Consider the following 18,791-nt stretch of genomic DNA (forward strand, 5'->3'; position numbering starts at 1 on the left):
CAGCCTCTGTTGCTACACTTGTGAGGTGACAATTCTGTCACACAGTACAGATAAGCTATCACTCTAAAAATACTGGTTTTTCTTCTGAGAGTAACCTAACAAAAAATGTTAAGCACCACAAAGTTATTTGGTTCTACGGAATACACAGTCCAGAAACACAGTCCTTACAACAGCTTCTGAAATGCAATGTTTCTCAGCTGAGCCATCTGTTGCTACACTTGTGAGGTGACAATTCTGTCACACAGTACAGATAAGCTATCACTCTAAAAATACTGGTTTTTCTTCTGAGAGTAACCTAACAAAAAATGTTAAGCACCACAAAGTTATTTGGTTCTACGGAATACACAGTCCAGAAACACAGTCCTTACAACAGCTTCTGAAATGCAATGTTTCTCAGCTGAGCCACCATCCCTGGAGACATCTGAAAAGACAAATGTGGTGCCAGAGGACAGGATTAATGGTGGACATGGAAGAGTTGGGGTAGTGATTTGACTTGATGATCTCGAAGGTCTTTTCCAACCAGGGTGATACTGTGAAACTGTGATACTGTGATACTGTGAGCAGCAACAATGATTGACACAATATCAGCAAGACCAAAACATAGCTCCATGACACATTGCCTAAAGGGATGTGGGGGTCACTGGGCTACAGAAAAAGCTAAACAGCAATTTTTTCATATTTCTTGGATGCAGGAGAGAATGAGACAACTAGGGAGGCTCTCTGGGGGGGCAGAACTTCCCATATGCTTCCCACAAATGCCAACAGGCCATGTGTGGGAAGACCAATGGAGGGGAAGAGGGAAGAAGAAACATTCATCCGGATGTATGCTCTCTATATAGTTTTACCCTGTGTAGAGCTGAATATTTTTAAGGTGAAGAAGAGGCAATTCCCCAATTCTCATTGATATGAAAGAAATCAGGTTGATAGAAGTGTTGTACTCTCTCAGTGGCAATGGCTTTCAACTTGCCATCCATCTAGGCAAGGTTTTGGCTATTAACACATAGTCCAGTTCATTTTCAGGCAAGAATAATTAGCTTTCTGGAGGGTATATGATTGCATTGAGATAACATAGGAAATGCATATGCCCATGGCAGCACTGAAAAAACTGGCCTATTTCTGTAAGTTTATTAGCACTACTTGCTACTCTTTTTTTCATTATCTGAAAAAATATTTTTACATATTTACTTCTCGTGAAAAATTCAGAACAGATGTGTTTCCTATTTAAGTAGGAGTTATGTTATTTGCTGTTTAATGGAGCCAACAAGGATAAGAAGCTTCTAGAATATATTTTTTTTTCTCATTGTCTTTGTTATCCTACATTAAGCTGCAAGGCAACCATTTATTTTTCCTTTCTGTTTTGTACAATTTGCCAGTTATCCATAAGGTCAGTTGTTGACTAAGAATCTATTTAAACAAAGCAAGTAAAAAATTATATGTTTCTATTTAATGCTTCTACTGCTAACTTTCCATCAAATTGCAAGGGCTGTATAAAAAATTGGTTTTCCATCACTCCAAGCTTGTTAGAGAAGTGAGTCCACCACTTATCTCTAGAAAGCTTTAATTTATGCCTCTCTATTGGAAAGATGCTTAAGTTTTACCAAACCAGCTTGTTCCCAGGATCGTTCCTGCTTAGAGACTTGGTAGTGGTCATTTAGAAATGTGGTCATTTAAAAACTTGAAAGAGACACTCAGATTTTACAAAGCATTATAAATACTGCAAAAGATGAAAGCTCTTAGTCTTAGCAAATTATAATAAATGGTTATGCATCCCTTTCAGTATATTACTATAATTAGAAACATAATAGTATAACAAAAACTATGATTATACTACCACAGATCTCTGGGGTAGATCACCAGATTGAGAACTGGTTTCATAGCATCTAAGAAAAGCAACCTCAAAGAGACCTCTGGAAGAGATCATCTGCTCCACTTCTGTGCCTGGAGGTACAAACAAGTGTGTGTTGATCCTTTCTGACAGATATTTGTCCAACTTGTTCTTGAACCCCACGGTGACAGATATTTTACTGTATCCCTACACAAGCTTTTTACTATGGTCAAAACCACCCCTCTCTTGGGAATAAGAAAAGCAATGCACAGATAATAAAAATAAAATAAACTGTAAAATTTCAGTATGCTGTGTCACATATTCCAGCAAGGAGAAAGGGGTGAAACAGAAAGAAATCATGTTACTGCAGTCTACAGCTCATTTATGCCTATTTTAAAGTTTTTGTAGTTTAGACTCATATCCTACCAGGAGCCTCTACAACTGAAAAACACCTGCATTAATAAAGTATGAAGTAAGAAACAGTATTTAATTTCATAGAATTGTGATTCATTCTACAAGGTCAGTGAACACCCAAGGCAGCTGAGCTTCTCTTGAAAGCATGTCTCCTCTCAGAAAATACAGTCCTGGGATACAAGCATGTGAGCAGAGGTCATGGATTTGAGAAAGAGCCTTCATGAAGTGTAAAAAGAGCCAAGGTGAGTCTAACTTCCACCCAGGTCCTCAAGGAAACCATTCTTTGATGAGGCAGAAGCTGGATTAGGAAAACTGTGAAGAGCAGTGCTAAGGAATTGGGGCAGAGAGAGACCACTCAAAAAGCAGAACAGACTCAAAACAGGGACTGGAATTAGGAAAAACAATTTGGAAATTGGAAACAACCAAAATGTTCAGAGAGGGGCTGGCAACCCTGCTCATGCAGAAAAAGACGGAGAAAAGGCCAAGAAAACACCTGAAACACAGAGGACTAGAAGCACGTATGAAGGGCCAGGTAAGCTATGTGTTTTTTGAAAGAGCTTGATAAATGATGTCCTAGATAGAGTAAGATTATTTAAAAGACCTCTGTTACTTCCTTGATAGGCACCCAGGAAATAAAATGAAGTCTGGGATCATTGTATTATTTAGATAGAGTCTCCAAGATATCATCCTTCCAGGACTTAATTAAAAAAATTATCATCTGATTTGTCTCTTTGAAACCACCCAAGGAGAAACCATGCTATATTTTCTGGACAAAATCTGTAAATATAATATCTTATATTGTGCATGTAAGTGTAGCAGACATGCGTTTAAGCAATCAACAGTTGCATTTAAAATGAAATTTTATTATTTAAAAAATTCCACATAATTCATATACAGAAGCACTAAGATGGTGAGGGGAGAAGCAACTGACACTTAGCCTGCTCATCCAATTCCAAAATCTTAAATCTTATTGTGACTTTCCAAATAAGCAGACTGTTTAGGATAGTTCTACCAGTGTAACCAATTGCTTAATTACTACAGCAGTGTCTAACTCTTAGAAAGATCGGGTTTTATCTATCAGAATGTTTTCACACAAAAGTCTCACTTCAGGTAAGTCCAACTGTCAGCCTGGATAAAAAATATTGTGGTCAATATCCTGTCAAACTACCACTGAGCAGCGTGTAACTCTCCAAAGCAGTACAATACACCTGAAGAAAAACAAACCAGAAAGTTATGTAAAATTCTGACAAGCTTAAAAGCATTCTTAACATCAGAGATTTCATTACTGTCATTATTGTTTTACCATTACCACTTGCAGGTAAATGACATGGTCTGTATGATGCTGGTTTACTTTTGTCTGCTATTAACTGGAGATTCTGGTCACACAAGGGAAGGAAAATTGAGACCAATTATCTGTGAGCATAAGTATATTGATATGTCAGCAGCAAACATGTTTCATTTTAGATTTTTTTAAAAGCCACACCATTTGCATTTATTAAAACTTTTTTTATTTTTTTTATTTATTTATTTAAACTTGAAGAGTAGTGAAGAGTGACAGGACCCAGTCCTAAATCTAAAAAAGTACATTACAGAGGTTTGGCAATTTTGTCAATTCCATCTCAAATCAATTTTTAATTGCATTTGTGCATCACATAGAGAAAGCCAGTATGAAGCTAAGCATTATAAATCTTGAAAAGACCTTGCACAATTAATTTTTATTGTGATACACAAATATACACCACAGTAAAACCTCTCTGTTTAAAAGAGGCCACATACAAAGGAAAGCTGTTTACAACCACTGCCAATGTTATGCTCTGACTATTCCCCTCTATGCTTCAATTAATTATGTGGTCTTGGGGAAAACAAAACAAAACAAAACAAAACAAAACAAAACAAAACAAAACAAAACAAAACAAAACAAAACAAAACAAAACTAGACAAAACAAAACAAAACAAAACAAAACAAAACAAAACAAAACAAAACAAAACAAAACAAAACAAAACAAAACTAGAAAATGCACCAGTGCCTCTCACTGGAAAATTATGCCCTACAAAACAAAACAAAACAAAACAAAACAAAACAAAACAAAACAAAACAAAACTAGAAAATGCACCAGTGCCTCTCACTGGAAAATTATGCCCTAAAGCCCTGGGAATGAGAAAGGAATATGTTTGAGAAAGAAAAGTTCACTGGATCTGGGGTTGGTGGAGGAACAGATTATGCAAAGTGGCTCAATCTGGGAAGTGCACAGATTAATTTTCAGTAATGGAACCAGCCAAGACATTGCTCCAAGATCTCTCCAGGGTACACCAGTCCTAGGTTAAGCTGCAGTGGCTGAATCAGCCAGGGTTAAACAAGAGCTAGGCCAGCTAAAATTGCTCCCCTTTCCTTTCTTCAACACCAGTCTCTATTACTACACTCGTGAGGTAACAATCCTGGCACATATTACAGTAACATCACTCTAAAAGTACTATTTTTTCTTTGGTTCTACAGAATACACAGTCCAGAAATGCAGATATTTCCCTTACAACAGCTTCTGAAATCATTGTTTCTCAGCAGCAACAACGAATGACACAATATGAGCAAGACCAAAACATAGTTCCATGACACAACTGCCTCAAGGGATGTGGGGGACACTGGGCTAAAGGAAAATTTAAATAGGAATGTTTTCATATTTCTTTGATGCAGGAGAAAATGAGAAGACTATGGAAGCTCAGGGGGGGTGGGGGGCAGAACTTCCAATATGCTTCCCACAAATGTGCACAAGAACTGCAGTGAAAGATAATTGCAAAAATAACACTTGGGCATTTTGCTTTAAATAAAAGGATTTCCACAAACACAAACCCACAGAAATGGAGAGCAGTTGTATTCAGTCACAATTGATCCTACATTCTCAATTCCCATCTAGAGAAACTGCCCTTTCTGAAGGTGATGTGCAATTTTCTTTCTGTGATGGCTGGCACCTGGATCTCCTCCTCAGCACAGACAGGGAGTTGTGCTTCATTACACTTGCAGTGTTTGTGATGAGATTATCTGTGGCTTGAAACAGAAGCAAGAAGGAAAAAATCTATTTCAAAAGATGGTAATTAGGAACACAACAGTACTCCAATGAAGTGCTTCCAGACCATTTTCTGGTTTTAAATATATTTCTTATTGCTTAACAGCTTCCCATAGAATTTACCTGAGTACAAAGGCACAAGGCTAAAGGCAAAGTAAATTTGTTATTCTGACTTCTATGATTCTGTAACAGAAGGTCCCAGCATCTCAGCCTCATCACTCCAAGTCAGAATGCAGTTGTACAATTAACTAATTGCCAGTACTATTTCCAGTTTAAAAACTGCTTGAGAAAGAACTAATAGTTCAGATCATTAGAGTGAAAGTGTGGTATGTTCTGTTAGCCTATGTAAGTGGCTTTTAACATGCAAAGCATACAGTATTTAGAGGCACAATTCTGCAAGTGTTCAGGAGAAGCACAGTACATCACATCCTTGGCCTTTTGTCATGGCATCACCACCACTGAGCACAATTTGAACCTTCTGCAAGTATGCTCATAAGATGAAATTGGTTGTTCTTCTCCATTTCAGTTCTTCCTGTTCCTAAAGCGAGAGGTCAGAACCTCTCCAGTAATCCTTCAAAACGTGACTTTACAAACCACCATTTTGAGGTTGGCTAGGCATGTCACTGCACCTGCAGTTGTCAACATTTCTTTCTAATCTTTTCATAGTAAGCTTAAAAGGATACGAACTTAAAATGTACTATTTAAAATGTGTCATTCTGGTACAGCTTTGAAAATGGTTACGCTTAGCTTGATTAATCAAAGTTATTTCAGAAAATTCTGACTGAGCAAACTATCCAACTGAGCAAACTGTTTGACTCATTGTAGGATTGACCTGTTACAAATTAACTTCCTTATCTATAGGAGGAACACCTTTAAGCTGGGTGTTTAGCGCTGGGTATTTTCATAACTCAAAGCTGCTCTTGCTTGGCTAATGATGCATACAAATTAACAATTCAGTAGTATGTAATGCACAGACATTTCTATGGAAAAGAAATTACTATTATTTGTATTAAATAATATTCTTAGCATTTAAAGATGAAAAAATAAATTACACAGCCTTAATTTATAATGTTCATACTATCACATGCTATTCTTGCACCTGATGTGAACCTCAGTGGTTTGAGAATCCCTGAGCAGGACTCAAATACTTGAGCTCTCTTCTGAGTGTCACCATAAATCTAAGATGATCTGGAAGCAAATTTTTTATCCTTGATCCTCAGCTTGCTTTCTCCTCAATATCAGAAGAAAAATGTATACCTTGTGGTTACCTGTTGGAAGAACTGCAAATAAAGGTGTTTATTAGAGCTGGATGCTGCAATTGTTACAGTCCAGTACCACATCCCATCACCTGAAGTGACGTTTCTCTCCTGGAGGGGAAGAATCTATCCTCCTTGTATGAGCATGTGTTGTAGTTTGGGCCCAACATGACAACAAAGGTACAACCCCATGGCCACTCACCCAGGACCCCGCCCCCATATTCTGGGATGAGGAGGACAAAGCTCATGGGCTGAGACAAAGGACAAGGAAGGTTCTTCCCAGGCAAAAGAGACTCAACTTGGGAAAAAAAAAAAATAACTTAATTTCACACTAATCAAACACACACAGGACACAGACACACACAGAGCAGGGCTTGCAGATGTTACCCCACCCCTCCCTTCTTCCTGCGCCCAAATCTCTTTGTTCCTGGTTTCTCTCCCTCCTTCCCCCCAGCAGCACAGGGGGACAGGGGATGGGGTTTAGAGTCACTTCACAGGCTGGTGGTTCCTGCTGCTCCTTCCTCCTCAGGAAGAAGGATTCCTTACAGTCCTTCCCTGCTTCCCCACGGGGTCCCTCCCATGGGAGAGAGTCCTCCATGAACCTCTCCTTCATGAGTCCTTCCCATGAGGTCTGGAGCTGCTCCAGCCTGGGCTTCCCACAGAGTCATGGGGGCTTCAGGAACAGCCACCTCCCCTGGTGCCGGGGTCTTCCAAAGCTGCATGATCAGAGTCCACAGGCAGCAAATCCTGTGGCCATAAAAATCCAAGTCCAGTGGTCAAGTTCACCCCTCCTGGTGCCTTCAGGGAATGTTCCACCACGTTCCTCCAGGAGTGCAGGGGCACAGCTGCCATCTCGCCGTGGGTTGCAGGGAAACTTCTGCTTGGGCACCTTCTTCCCCTTCTTCCTCACCAACCACCAGCACTGCTCTGCCTCTTCAGCACAGACTTTTTTTTCCCTTAAGTGCTATTCTGCTCAGCTGTTATAGCTGTTCTTTCCTATATTAATTGCTGAGGTGCATCTATTGTCCCTCTAATGGCTCCTTGGCTGGGTTTGGGGCAGGGGGAGCTTCTCGGCTTCTCTCCAGAGCCACTCCTGGTGCCCTTCCATGCTACCAAAAAACCCACCAAACTAACCAGAACATCATGGCACTGTCAGCTGAGTTCATCATCAGCTTGAGGTCCCTATGAATCCAGTAAACCCTGTTCAGAAGTAAAGAGAGTTCACAGCTACGTGTCTCAAAGATTTCCCAAAGTAAACAAGATCAGTCCATGTAGCTACATAAGAAAGAAAGGGGAAGTGGTTGAATTTCAGGTTCTGAACTACACCTTTGGAAAACACGTTATTCACAACAGTAATTTATTTTAGACATCCAATTTTGTTACTAGTTTAAAAGTCACAGGAATTGCTCCCAGGATGAGTAAAAAATTGTAGAGGTGTACAACTGAAAACACAAAGAAAACCTCCCAATTAATTTATTTTATATATATATATTTAGAGCACATGCCCACCAGGACATCCAGACATAGGAACTGATTTGAATGTGTAAGTTTACAGCTTGTTCACAAACAAATTCCATTCATTATTCACCTCTAAAAGAAATGCCTGTGTCTTCATCTGCTGAAATGCCATTCAAACCGTATACCAGCTCTACTTGTATCCAAGAATTTCTAAAGGGAAAGCTCTAATGGCTCCTTGGCTGGGTTTGGGGCAGGGGGAGCTTCTCGGCTTCTCTCCAGAGCCACTCCTGGTGCCCTTCCATGCTACCAAAAAACCCACCAAACTAACCAGAACATCATGGCACTGTCAGCTGAGTTCATCATCAGCTTGAGGTCCCTATGAATCCAGTAAACCCTGTTCAGAAGTAAAGAGAGTTCACAGCTACGTGTCTCAAAGATTTCCCAAAGTAAACAAGATCAGTCCATGTAGCTACATAAGAAAGAAAGGGGAAGTGGTTGAATTTCAGGTTCTGAACTACACCTTTGGAAAACACGTTATTCACAACAGTAATTTATTTTAGACATCCAATTTTGTTACTAGTTTAAAAGTCACAGGAATTGCTCCCAGGATGAGTAAAAAATTGTAGAGGTGTACAACTGAAAACACAAAGAAAACCTCCCAATTAATTTATTTTATATATATATATTTAGAGCACATGCCCACCAGGACATCCAGACATAGGAACTGATTTGAATGTGTAAGTTTACAGCTTGTTCACAAACAAATTCCATTCATTATTCACCTCTAAAAGAAATGCCTGTGTCTTCATCTGCTGAAATGCCATTCAAACCGTATACCAGCTCTACTTGTATCCAAGAATTTCTAAAGGGAAAGGACAGAGAAGAAATTAGGCTGACTGTTCATGAAGTGGGGAGGAAGAGGGTTTTCTTAAGAAGGGAGGCTTCTGGTTTCTAAGATTCCATCATTTAGCATGACTACGTTTAGCAAATATCCAGTTATTTCCTACAAAACACATTTTAAAACCCGTGGAGTGAGGAAAATAGGGCATGAAGAAATCCATGTTACATGACAACAAAATGCTTTGATCCCCACGTTGCAGACAAACGGACTGAAGTAAAAAAGTAACATTTATATCTTGCTTTAAACAGATTATCGAGTTTGTAAACTAAACGGTTTCATATGTCAGGAAGTAACCATTTTCCTCCTGGTATGGAAGCATAAATCCACTGGAGAAAACCATAATGAATACAAAATTACAAGATGTATCATTGTGCAAATGCACAGGACTCCTCATTAGAGGTAGAGGGCCAGATTTAGCATTTCTTAACTGTCAACCACACAAAGTCAAGATTTAAATAACTTGAATACATCCTTTAAATTAAATAGGAAATTACAGGCAAAACAGGAAAAATACTTTAAAATAACTATTTTTGCATTCAGTAGCTTCTAACTGTGGGTCATGAAAGCTAACATCTCCAATATTTAAAATTATTGACACAACCTGGTTTACAAGACTGAACTGGAGCTGCTGGAAGCAGAGGACTGACACAGCATGACTGAGGAAGGTGGGCTGTGGCAGTCTGGTTTGGGTTTAAGAGTATTCCCCCCATCTGACACAGCTCTCCCTGCGCCCAGCATTGCCCCCCAGAACACAGTACTGGGACCCCGTGCTCCAGATGCAACATTTACTGCAGAATGCTGCTGCCAATACCATTTGGCCGGAACATCTTCCAAATCACAAACTTACTACTTGTTTCACTCCTGCCAGTGTCAGAGCTGGCACTCCCCGTCACTTTCCCCACAAAATGCCCAGATTGTCTCCGAAGACTCTGACTGCCACTCTTTAAGCCCCTGGCAAGAAAGTAACCCAGATTGTATCACTGTTTCTACTCAGAAAGAAGAGTGAAGCAGGTTTTAGGAGCACTGGGAATGTAGTTGCTCTTTCAAGAAAGGGGACAGGTATGAGTAAATTTCTTGAATTTTTATTCCTCTTAATATGAGAATCTCATCATATTACTACTTAATTTGGTGTTACAGCCCACTGCCTATGTACCAACTCACAAATCTCTATCTGCAAATAAAGACTCACCCCATGACTTGGAAAGGAAGATTTTAAATAACCTTTTAAAATATTCTTTAAAAAAAGAACATTTTTTCATTACATACTCAGACTTGGAACAGATGAGTGGAAGAAAACATACCTCACTGTGTCTGGTCTTTTTAATCTACAATTATTGCTGTGAGCAAGGATTGCAAGTGGCTTTGGACAAAATAATCCTCTCTTTCTAGGGAAAAGTAAAAAACCTCAAAGAAATTAAAGAAAAATACTCAAATAAAAACACTCAAACTCCAGCTCCTTCACCTTTGCCTTGTTATTCATAGTCCTTCCAGCTACAAAGGAAATCTGACTCAAGCAATACAATTGTGGAACACCACAAAGTAACATAGCATCTCTCCACCACCATAAACTCCTGTTACAGCATGGTTCCAGCACCACATATATACTTTGGGGTCTTTCTTTTTGTGGAAGCCAAGCATCAGTACATTTTTGGCACAAATTTCCCATTTTCCTGGGACAGCACTACCAATGTCTTCTTTCTTCCTAAAAATTGAAGCTTTTTAAATGAGTGACATGTTCCTTGTCAGGACAAACCACCTGGCAACACCTATAATGAAAGGTCTACAGTCCAGTGGTAGAAGTGATAGATGGTTCAAAGCCGTTTACAGGCCCAGCTATCAACAATAAAATTTTAAATAAGCAAGAGAAAAAGGTGAAGAAGATGATGATTCCCACCCCTGCTTTGCTGCTTGGTGATGGCTTGAAGGGCTGCATTCTGGCTCTGCCAGGTGCTGGAATAATCTTTTTGTTCCACATGACCAGTGTACTCTCTTTTAGTTTTTAAGCTAGCATGTATTTTCCATGAGTAGTATTTGCAGATAAAGATGCTCAAAGAGAAGGCTAAGCATTTAGCTACAAATTGTTGAATAAGAAACTTTTAAAATGCTTCCCTTTCAGCAATCTCCCTTGCAGTGCCTCTCTGAGCATCCTCCTGGTACCTTGCTGGCCACTGCTATGAAAATAAACACTGCATTTGAAACTACAGCAATTGTAGATGTATCAAAGGGTACTCAAGTTTACCTAGATCAGGTACCAAGAGTATAAAACTGACCATAATACAGGCTTTAGCCTGTCCTTTTTTTAAGTCTGCAGGGACCTCTTGCACTTAGCAAGGCAACAAGCCTGCAATGAGGTCTATGCTATTCTCAATTTCTCTTCTACAAGAATCTGGGCAACCTGTTTTGAAATAAATGCCATCATCACACCTGCAAACCTCTATTCCAGGAGAAAATGTCACTTAAGCCAAATTCTGAAATCCAGACTAAAGCAAACCAGTTCAGACAAGAACTGCACCCCCCATTTTCATCAATAGCCTCGTGCTCTGTTTTTAACTTCATCTTTTGAGGAGGCTGTCTCTCCAATATCCATGTGTCACACCTGAACCTTCACAAACGTGGCCTCCTGCAGAGAAGAGGCTTACACCTGTTCACAAAATCTAGGGCTTTGAATTTTACTTTGGATTAAATGGCAATCAATGCTTCTCAGAGACTGTCTTTTCTTCACATTTTTAGCAAGAAATGCTGCTCAATGAACAATCAGCATGTCAGACCTCCCTTCAAGTGTGAGTGCAAAGGTACAGTTGTTAGAGCACTTACAACTCAAGTACAATAGCTTTCCCTAAAAACACTATTCAGTTTTTGTGCAAAGAGCAGTTCTCAGCTCAAAATGTTATCCAAAATCCATTCTCAATTTCCTAATTCTCTCGAAGTGATATATAGGGCCATATGTCCAATAAACTTACATGGACGCATAACTGCGTATTACATCAATCCTTCAATTTGGATTTATCCTGCATTTCTACATCCACTTCTTGTCAATTTATTTTTTCACTTGTGTTCTCTGCATAGTACGGAGTGGAAAATAATGGCACTGATATCTTTCTGTCCTTCACATAACTATGATAACACTTCTGGCTGTGAAAACCTACAACACTGTCATTACATCGCTGAACTAGTCTTAAAATAGCTACAGCACTTGCAGCAACTACAGCTTTGGAGAAAGAAACAGAAAAATCTTTCATTGGCCTAAACAGCAGCAACAGAAATACCCCAGCAACTGCTTATGGCAGTGATACATCATGCAGTGCCACTGTTACTCAATAGGTGTAACAGGTATTTCAGTTTGGAAGGAAAATGGTTTCTAAAAGGTTAATAACTGCAGAAAAACAAAGACAATTAAAATAATTCTGAACAAAGAGGAAGCTTCTTCATATGTCACTTTCTATGCTGTCACCGAATTGTATCTATCCCTTGATCCACCTATGAGCAGTGCAATCATACTGTCTCATGTCCTAGCCAGCAATTTCCATGGAAATACTTCAAGTGTTCCCACTGCAGGTGCCTACTGAACTTTATGCTTACTTTACTTTTTCAACCTTCATTAACCATAGATACTGTAAAAAAGAGTAACTAACTAACTAAATAAATAAATAAATAACTGAAATTTATTTTCCTCTAGACTGCAAAACCACTGAGAAATTGGCAGCCAGCAGCAATGTGATAGGAATTAGTGCCACATTCCACTTCCTCTGCACACAACACAGGCTCCATTTATGCTAAGAAGGCCTGGGGCAATATGAAACTGTCTGAGGCTCAGAAATGGTATTTCCATATCAACAGCAACAAATATATTGTCTGCTCTGAATGAAGCAAAAATCCTTTGGGGTTTTGTTTCAGTGTTTGATTCAGCCTTCCTTCCTTTTAGTTCATCTCCTTAAGACCACCAGCAAATAACAAAATAAAGATGTCACCAAAATTACAAAGAGAATGACAGTATTGAGACTGTACTTTCTTCTACAACCCATGATACAGCAGGCAGATAAAGAGCCCACTGAGGACAGAAGACTCAGTGACTTGGACTGCAATGCTTCATTTTTCTCTTTATTGTTTTTGGTTCCATGAGAGATCACCTATTGCTTTATCAATCTCAGTGCGATAAAAGGCAAAAAAAAAAAAATAATAAAAAATCAGAATTCCCTCTAAAGCACGTGGAAACATCATGGAAGGGAAAAGTCCTATGGGGGAGTAGAAGGACAGAGGCTTTGGCACCTGTTTTTTTTCATTACTCATGGTATAATCTCTTTCCCATTGCTTATACAAGGTGATAAGGAAAAGCAAATCATAAACACATGGATATCTTCTTTATCTTCAGGTCTTCCCTCTTCAGAATAGAGGTGTCCAATGAGAAGTCCAGAAGGTGGATCTGACCCAGAAAGTCCCTTGAAGATAATAAGCTGTATGTTGTCTGAAGTGATTGTCAGGGAAAGACACAAGTTATCTTTTGCACAAGTGGCTCAAACAACTCCTCCTGTCCAACTCCGAGTACAAATTTCACTGGTGATTAGACATCGGTCAATTGAAAAAGGAATCACTCTGGCAGCTTGAAAAGCAGATTGTTTCAAACAGCATTAATCTCAAATACCATGGATCTCTAGAGGAATATTCAATTAGTGTCTGGAAGTTCTGCATGTGGTACTAGTCGGCAGTTATTGTTGCACACATTGGGAGAGACTCGCAATGAAATAGGGCAGCAAATATCAAAACAAAAACAGGAAAAAAGACAAACAAAGCAAAAAATGGGAATAGAACTGTAGGAAGATATTTTGGTTGTTTCCCTAAAGGAAATGCAATTTTATCATCCAGTCAAAAAATGTGCTATAAAAACAAACCAAACCAAAAACAAACAAAAAACCAAACAAACAAACAAACAACATATGGGAACTCAGCTTGCTGATGTAACAGCAAGAAACATCGGAAGATGTGCTTTACTGAAGGGTCAGATGGGGGGATATTATTCATACAACACAAATACCAGTTTCCTGCCAGTTATACCAGATCTCACCATCTTTTCTATTCTCCCCTGCTCCCATATACACAGAACTTCAGTTAAGTGACTGAAAATGTGCTGGGGAGGATCCAGTGGAAAAAGACCACGGAGCACAGCCTGAAAGGAGGAGTTTCACCACCTTGATCCAGAGTCTGTGCTCCAGCACTGAAGGAGTTACCCAGGGCCACACTCCTGCAGTTCTGGGCAGACCCGGACTCCAACAAAGCCAGCTGGACTTTCAGCACCATTGTCAAAAAAACAAACCAAACAAGCAAAAACCCTAGGCCTTTCACAGCTGTTTCTCTCCTCATGACTTTGTACTGAATTTTTTATTACCCTTTTTCCAGGAGAATGAATTTAAGTTATTTGACATCTCAGTGGTAACGCAGCTTCAATACTCCAGCTACAAAAAGTGATAACAAAAAAAACAACAAAAAAGTGTGTTTTGTTTTGTTTTGTTTTTTTAAAAAAAGTTTGATCACTTAACATTCACATCTTTGAACTTCTGCATGAAGTGCTAAATAAAAGTTTAATATTGTTAAAAATTTCTTGGGTTTGTTTATCCTGTCAGCACCCCTTTGCACCAAAGCACTGACAAAGCTTGCAGCCACGGCTCATGACATTAACAGGAATGTAATAGTGCAATTTGCAGCAGGATATTAAAAGTGAAGGAACTTTCAGTTCTACTTTATACAACTACCCCAGCAACAACAGCAAGCTTATTGAAATCACATCATCAATCAGAAAATTCATGTTTGGGACAGCAAAGCACTAAAATTATCAGCAGATCCCCGATATTTCTTATGTAACTGGATTTAAGACTGCTATCTACAGTCTATAAATCAGTTTCCCCACAAACCTTTAAATTCATAGGTGCCAAATACAAACATTTTTCTCATAATTCCATGTTTGTTATTTTCACTTTATTATTGGTCTTCTTATTCTTAGCTACATTGTTGCTAAAATAAGTTGCTGGTTTTTTTCCTACAAAATTTGCCAAACCCAATGCTGGAATGCATTTGTATTATCCTCTTACTAGAAGAACTCCTTTAAAATTCCCACTGACCTAATTGCAGTTTTTGGCCTGAAAAGATGACACGTTTGTGTAAATCTGGTAAAGCTGTTGAAGCAGGGATACTAGAAATGAAGTACCCTTGTGGCCCCTTTCATCAAGCTCCAAGCTGAATCCTCTTAGGAATGTGATGGCATTTCTTCTCACTGCTTTTTTTCTAAAACCCTATTCTAAGCTGCTTTAAAAAAAAAAAAAAAAAGAAAAAAAGTCCAAAATCTGACTAAAATATCCCAGAAACTTAAGCAAAGACAGCTGGAAAGATGAAAGAGTGATAATGTTAGATGCAAACCAAGTGACATGTTCCAACAACTGGCAGGGACTAAATTCTGTCCCAGAAATGTAGGTTATTCCATCTGTCATTAAAGAATAGAGTGTCAGTGGGGAAATCTCTAGAACCACAGTACAATTAGATTGTTATAGGTCTCTAGTTGGAAAGCATTATAACTACACAGAGAAACCCAGAATTTTCATATTTATACACCCTAATGTGGTACCTGTTACAGCAAATCTTCTTCCTCAAAGCAGAAGACAAAAAAAAAGTAAATTACAGGACAAAACTGATTGTTCAGAGACAGTGTAAGGCTTTGGCAGACACCATATGTCATCATACGCAGCAATATTATACGAAAAAGGCATTGTGTCCTGTATGAGACTGAAAACAGTTTGCAGAGCCTGCAAACTAAAGTAACTCCTGCTCTTGCCCCTTCTGCAGATGAAGCTCGCTCTGGACAAAGACCCATTTTATGGCAGAGCGGATGCCTTTGACTTGTGTCCTTTAATCTGCTGAAATCCTTGGATGTGCCCACAACCCCACGCAGAGTCACAGTTCACGTGACATGTATGTGACCACATCTGAGTCTGCTGTGTTCCAAAGACTTCATTTTCTAAACTTCTATCACCATAGTGGCTTCCTTACCTGCACAGATCTTCCCGTCGTAGACCTCACACACCCAGTCTTGGCACTCGCAGAGAGGACCGTAGTATTTGCCCGACTCGGTCACTTGGCAAACGCAGACTCCACACTCGCACCTGCCTCTGTCACTGCACAGCTTCCCCCCCGGGATGCGGCACCTGAGCTCCGACTCAGCCCGGGACAGCCGGCAGGAAGGACTACCCAAGCTGCTCCTGCAGAGGATGACAGACAGAATGAGCTGTGATCAAAGCCAAGGGCTGCAGCATAGAGCCCATGAGAGCTTGTCTTCATGGGAGACCATCACCTTGTGCTTTAGTTATGGTTGTAAATTATTACTTTCCTCAAATCACTCAGTTTTCTTCTCTTTCATCAGAAATCTCACTGCTACCTGTGGGAATGCTTATATTGTATTTTACTTACTTTGTTAACTGCAATAGGCTCGTCTTATTTTTCATTATGCATATCTGACGTGTATACATATACATACATAGTTTGATTATCTATCATGAAACATTTTGATCTGAATTATTCCAAAAGGTTTTAAAAACAAGTATACATCCAAATATCCAAGTAGCATTACAGAAATATATTATACCATAAAGCAAACCTATGGTTGATTCTAATAAAATACATTTGCCAAACTGGTCCTTCCAGTTGTCAAATATATAGGTTCCATGCTTTTATTGGAAAAGGAAGCCAACATAATCATTGCTTTCCATGCAATTATGTGGTTGTGGTTTTAGTAAAGTCAGCAGAATCCGGATGCTGGATCTGAAGATTTGCAGCTCTGCCATGCAATTGTACCATGCAGTGGAGAACACAGAGCTCAGGACCTTCAAGACAAACACAGGTACAATCACAGGTTGCCTCATCAGGGGCTAGACTGTAGGAAAACAGAACAAAGGACTGGCCAAGCCTTAAAGAGGTGTTCATAAAGCTAGGGAATATTGAGGATTTGGGTTATGAGTATCTTCACTTCCCAGACACTAAATTTTGCAGACTCTGGAGGAAAGTTGCTGGCTCTAAGATCAGGCAGGTGCTAGACCTGGTGGAGGGTAAGAGCAAAGGACAGCATGCCTCACTGTGCCACTACACCAAAGAGCAGGAACATACAGGTGGTTCTGTGCCTGTCCCACTCAGGCAGCAGAATTTAGAGATTTGTGTTTGAAGTCATCACTATCCGGTTCTTCACCCTTTACTACTTTAGAGGTCTGCACCTTGGGTATGAAATACATTATTGTGAATAACCCTTGCAGTTTGCTTAACACCTATTCGGGTTCCCAGCGACCCCAAGCACTTCCTTCTGTGTCACTTTTAGGCAGACAGAAGATGAGCTCGCAAACTGCTCCACCACTGCCTCTACAACCCCAGCCTCCACCCTCCTGACATCTCATTTATCAGCCACAATCCCCCAGGGAGGCTTCAGAGCCACACTTACCACAGGGACGTGGGGCCAGCCGGCGGTGCGAGGTGACCGGCAGGCAGCAATGTGACCAGCAGCAGCACCACCAGCCCTGGCAGCCCCTGCGTGTACATGGTGTGAGCTGCTCTACCACACACCTGGAGTGCTCCTGCAGATACACGGCTGGTCAGACAGCCGGACAGACCTGCCAGGCGTGTGGAGAGCTGTGAGCTGGACAAGCCCAGCTCCAGGGCTGCTCCCCCCGTGCTGCAGTGGCTCTGATTAGCTGCCTGGGAGCGGGATTTGGGCAGCGCTCTGGGAGGGAGGCTGGTGCCAAACCCCGAAGTTTACAGTCTAGGCAGGGAAGTAATTAGAAACAGTTGTGCAGCCAGATGGTTTATTTTGATGTTTTAAAAGCGGCCGTTTCACAAATGTGGATGAACTGCCTCATGCTCAAAGTGCAGGCACCATAAATATTTGAAGTATGTGTATCGTCCTGTCCTTTGATAGATGGCTGCTCGAGATAATCTATGTAAGGTGTTCAGGGAAACGTGGACTGCTGAGGACACAGGACTAGTGCTCCCCAGCTACAGCATCCCTGCCTGGCTGCTGGAGCACCTCCCTTCCTCCCCAGAGCCCTCCCTCCTCTCCTTTCCCCAGGGTTACCTGCTTGCACCATTGCATTGTGCAGCACAGAAGGCTGCCAACCTACACTAGCTTGAGTAACTGCAAATGAAAAGATATTATTAGTTAACCATTTCCTAATGCCTCATTAAAGCACGCAGTACAATATTTCATCAGGCCAGTGGGAGATTCTTGAAGTGTTTTAAAAATAAGCTCAAATGAGGCATATTCCCTCTAAATCATTAAAACTTGGCAGGAATGGCCATCTGCATTTCTTTATGCTATGGAAAAGTTGCAAGTTTTTGACCCCCCTGGTTGTCCTGGGTAATTGCTGATTGCCAGTGTAGCTCCCTGGCATGGAAAGCTCTTGGGGAAACAAACTTCTACCACAAAAGATGTAGGTTATATACAGGTGTCCTAGTCTACACATACACATCTTTATCAGCGATCTTGACGTAAGTTTGCAGATGACATAAAGTTGGGAAGGAGTGTTGATCTGCCTGATGGCAGAGAGGCTCTACAGAGAGACCAGATCAATGGGCCGAGGTCAGTTGTATGAAGGTCAACAAGGTCAAGTGCTGGGTCCTGCACTTGGACCACAACAGCCACGTGCAACTCTACAGGCTTGGGAAGAGTAGCTGGAAAGCTGTCCCGACAGAAAGGGACCTGAGGGTTCTGATTGATAGGCAGCTGAACATGAGCCAACAGTGTGCCAAGGTGGCCAAGAAGGCCAATGGCATCCTGTGTTAGAAATAGTGTGTGGCAAGCAGGACCAGGGAGGTGATTGGCCCTCTGTACTCTGCAGTGGTGAGGCCCCACCTCA

The 18,791-nt window shown here is 40.5% G+C and overlaps 1 protein-coding gene across 1 annotated transcript in view; it reads right to left on the reverse strand.

The window, feature by feature from the left end:
- ITGBL1 (integrin, beta-like 1 (with EGF-like repeat domains)) overlaps positions 1–17,478 on the reverse strand; it is a 131,331-nt gene extending 113,853 nt beyond the window's left edge. The window contains exons 1-2 of the mRNA XM_009997937.1: positions 17,381–17,478; positions 15,946–16,154 (exon numbers count right to left, since the gene is read on the reverse strand). Of these exons, the coding sequence (XP_009996239.1) occupies positions 15,946–16,154; positions 17,381–17,478 (307 nt within the window). The remainder of the gene's footprint in view (positions 1–15,945; positions 16,155–17,380) is intronic.
- Between the last annotated feature and the right edge of the window lie 1,313 nt (positions 17,479–18,791).

Source organism: Chaetura pelagica, unplaced genomic scaffold (assembly GCF_000747805.2).
Source record: "Chaetura pelagica isolate M959 unplaced genomic scaffold, ChaPel_1.0 scaffold123, whole genome shotgun sequence".
Classification (NCBI taxonomy): Eukaryota; Metazoa; Chordata; class Aves; order Apodiformes; family Apodidae; genus Chaetura; species Chaetura pelagica.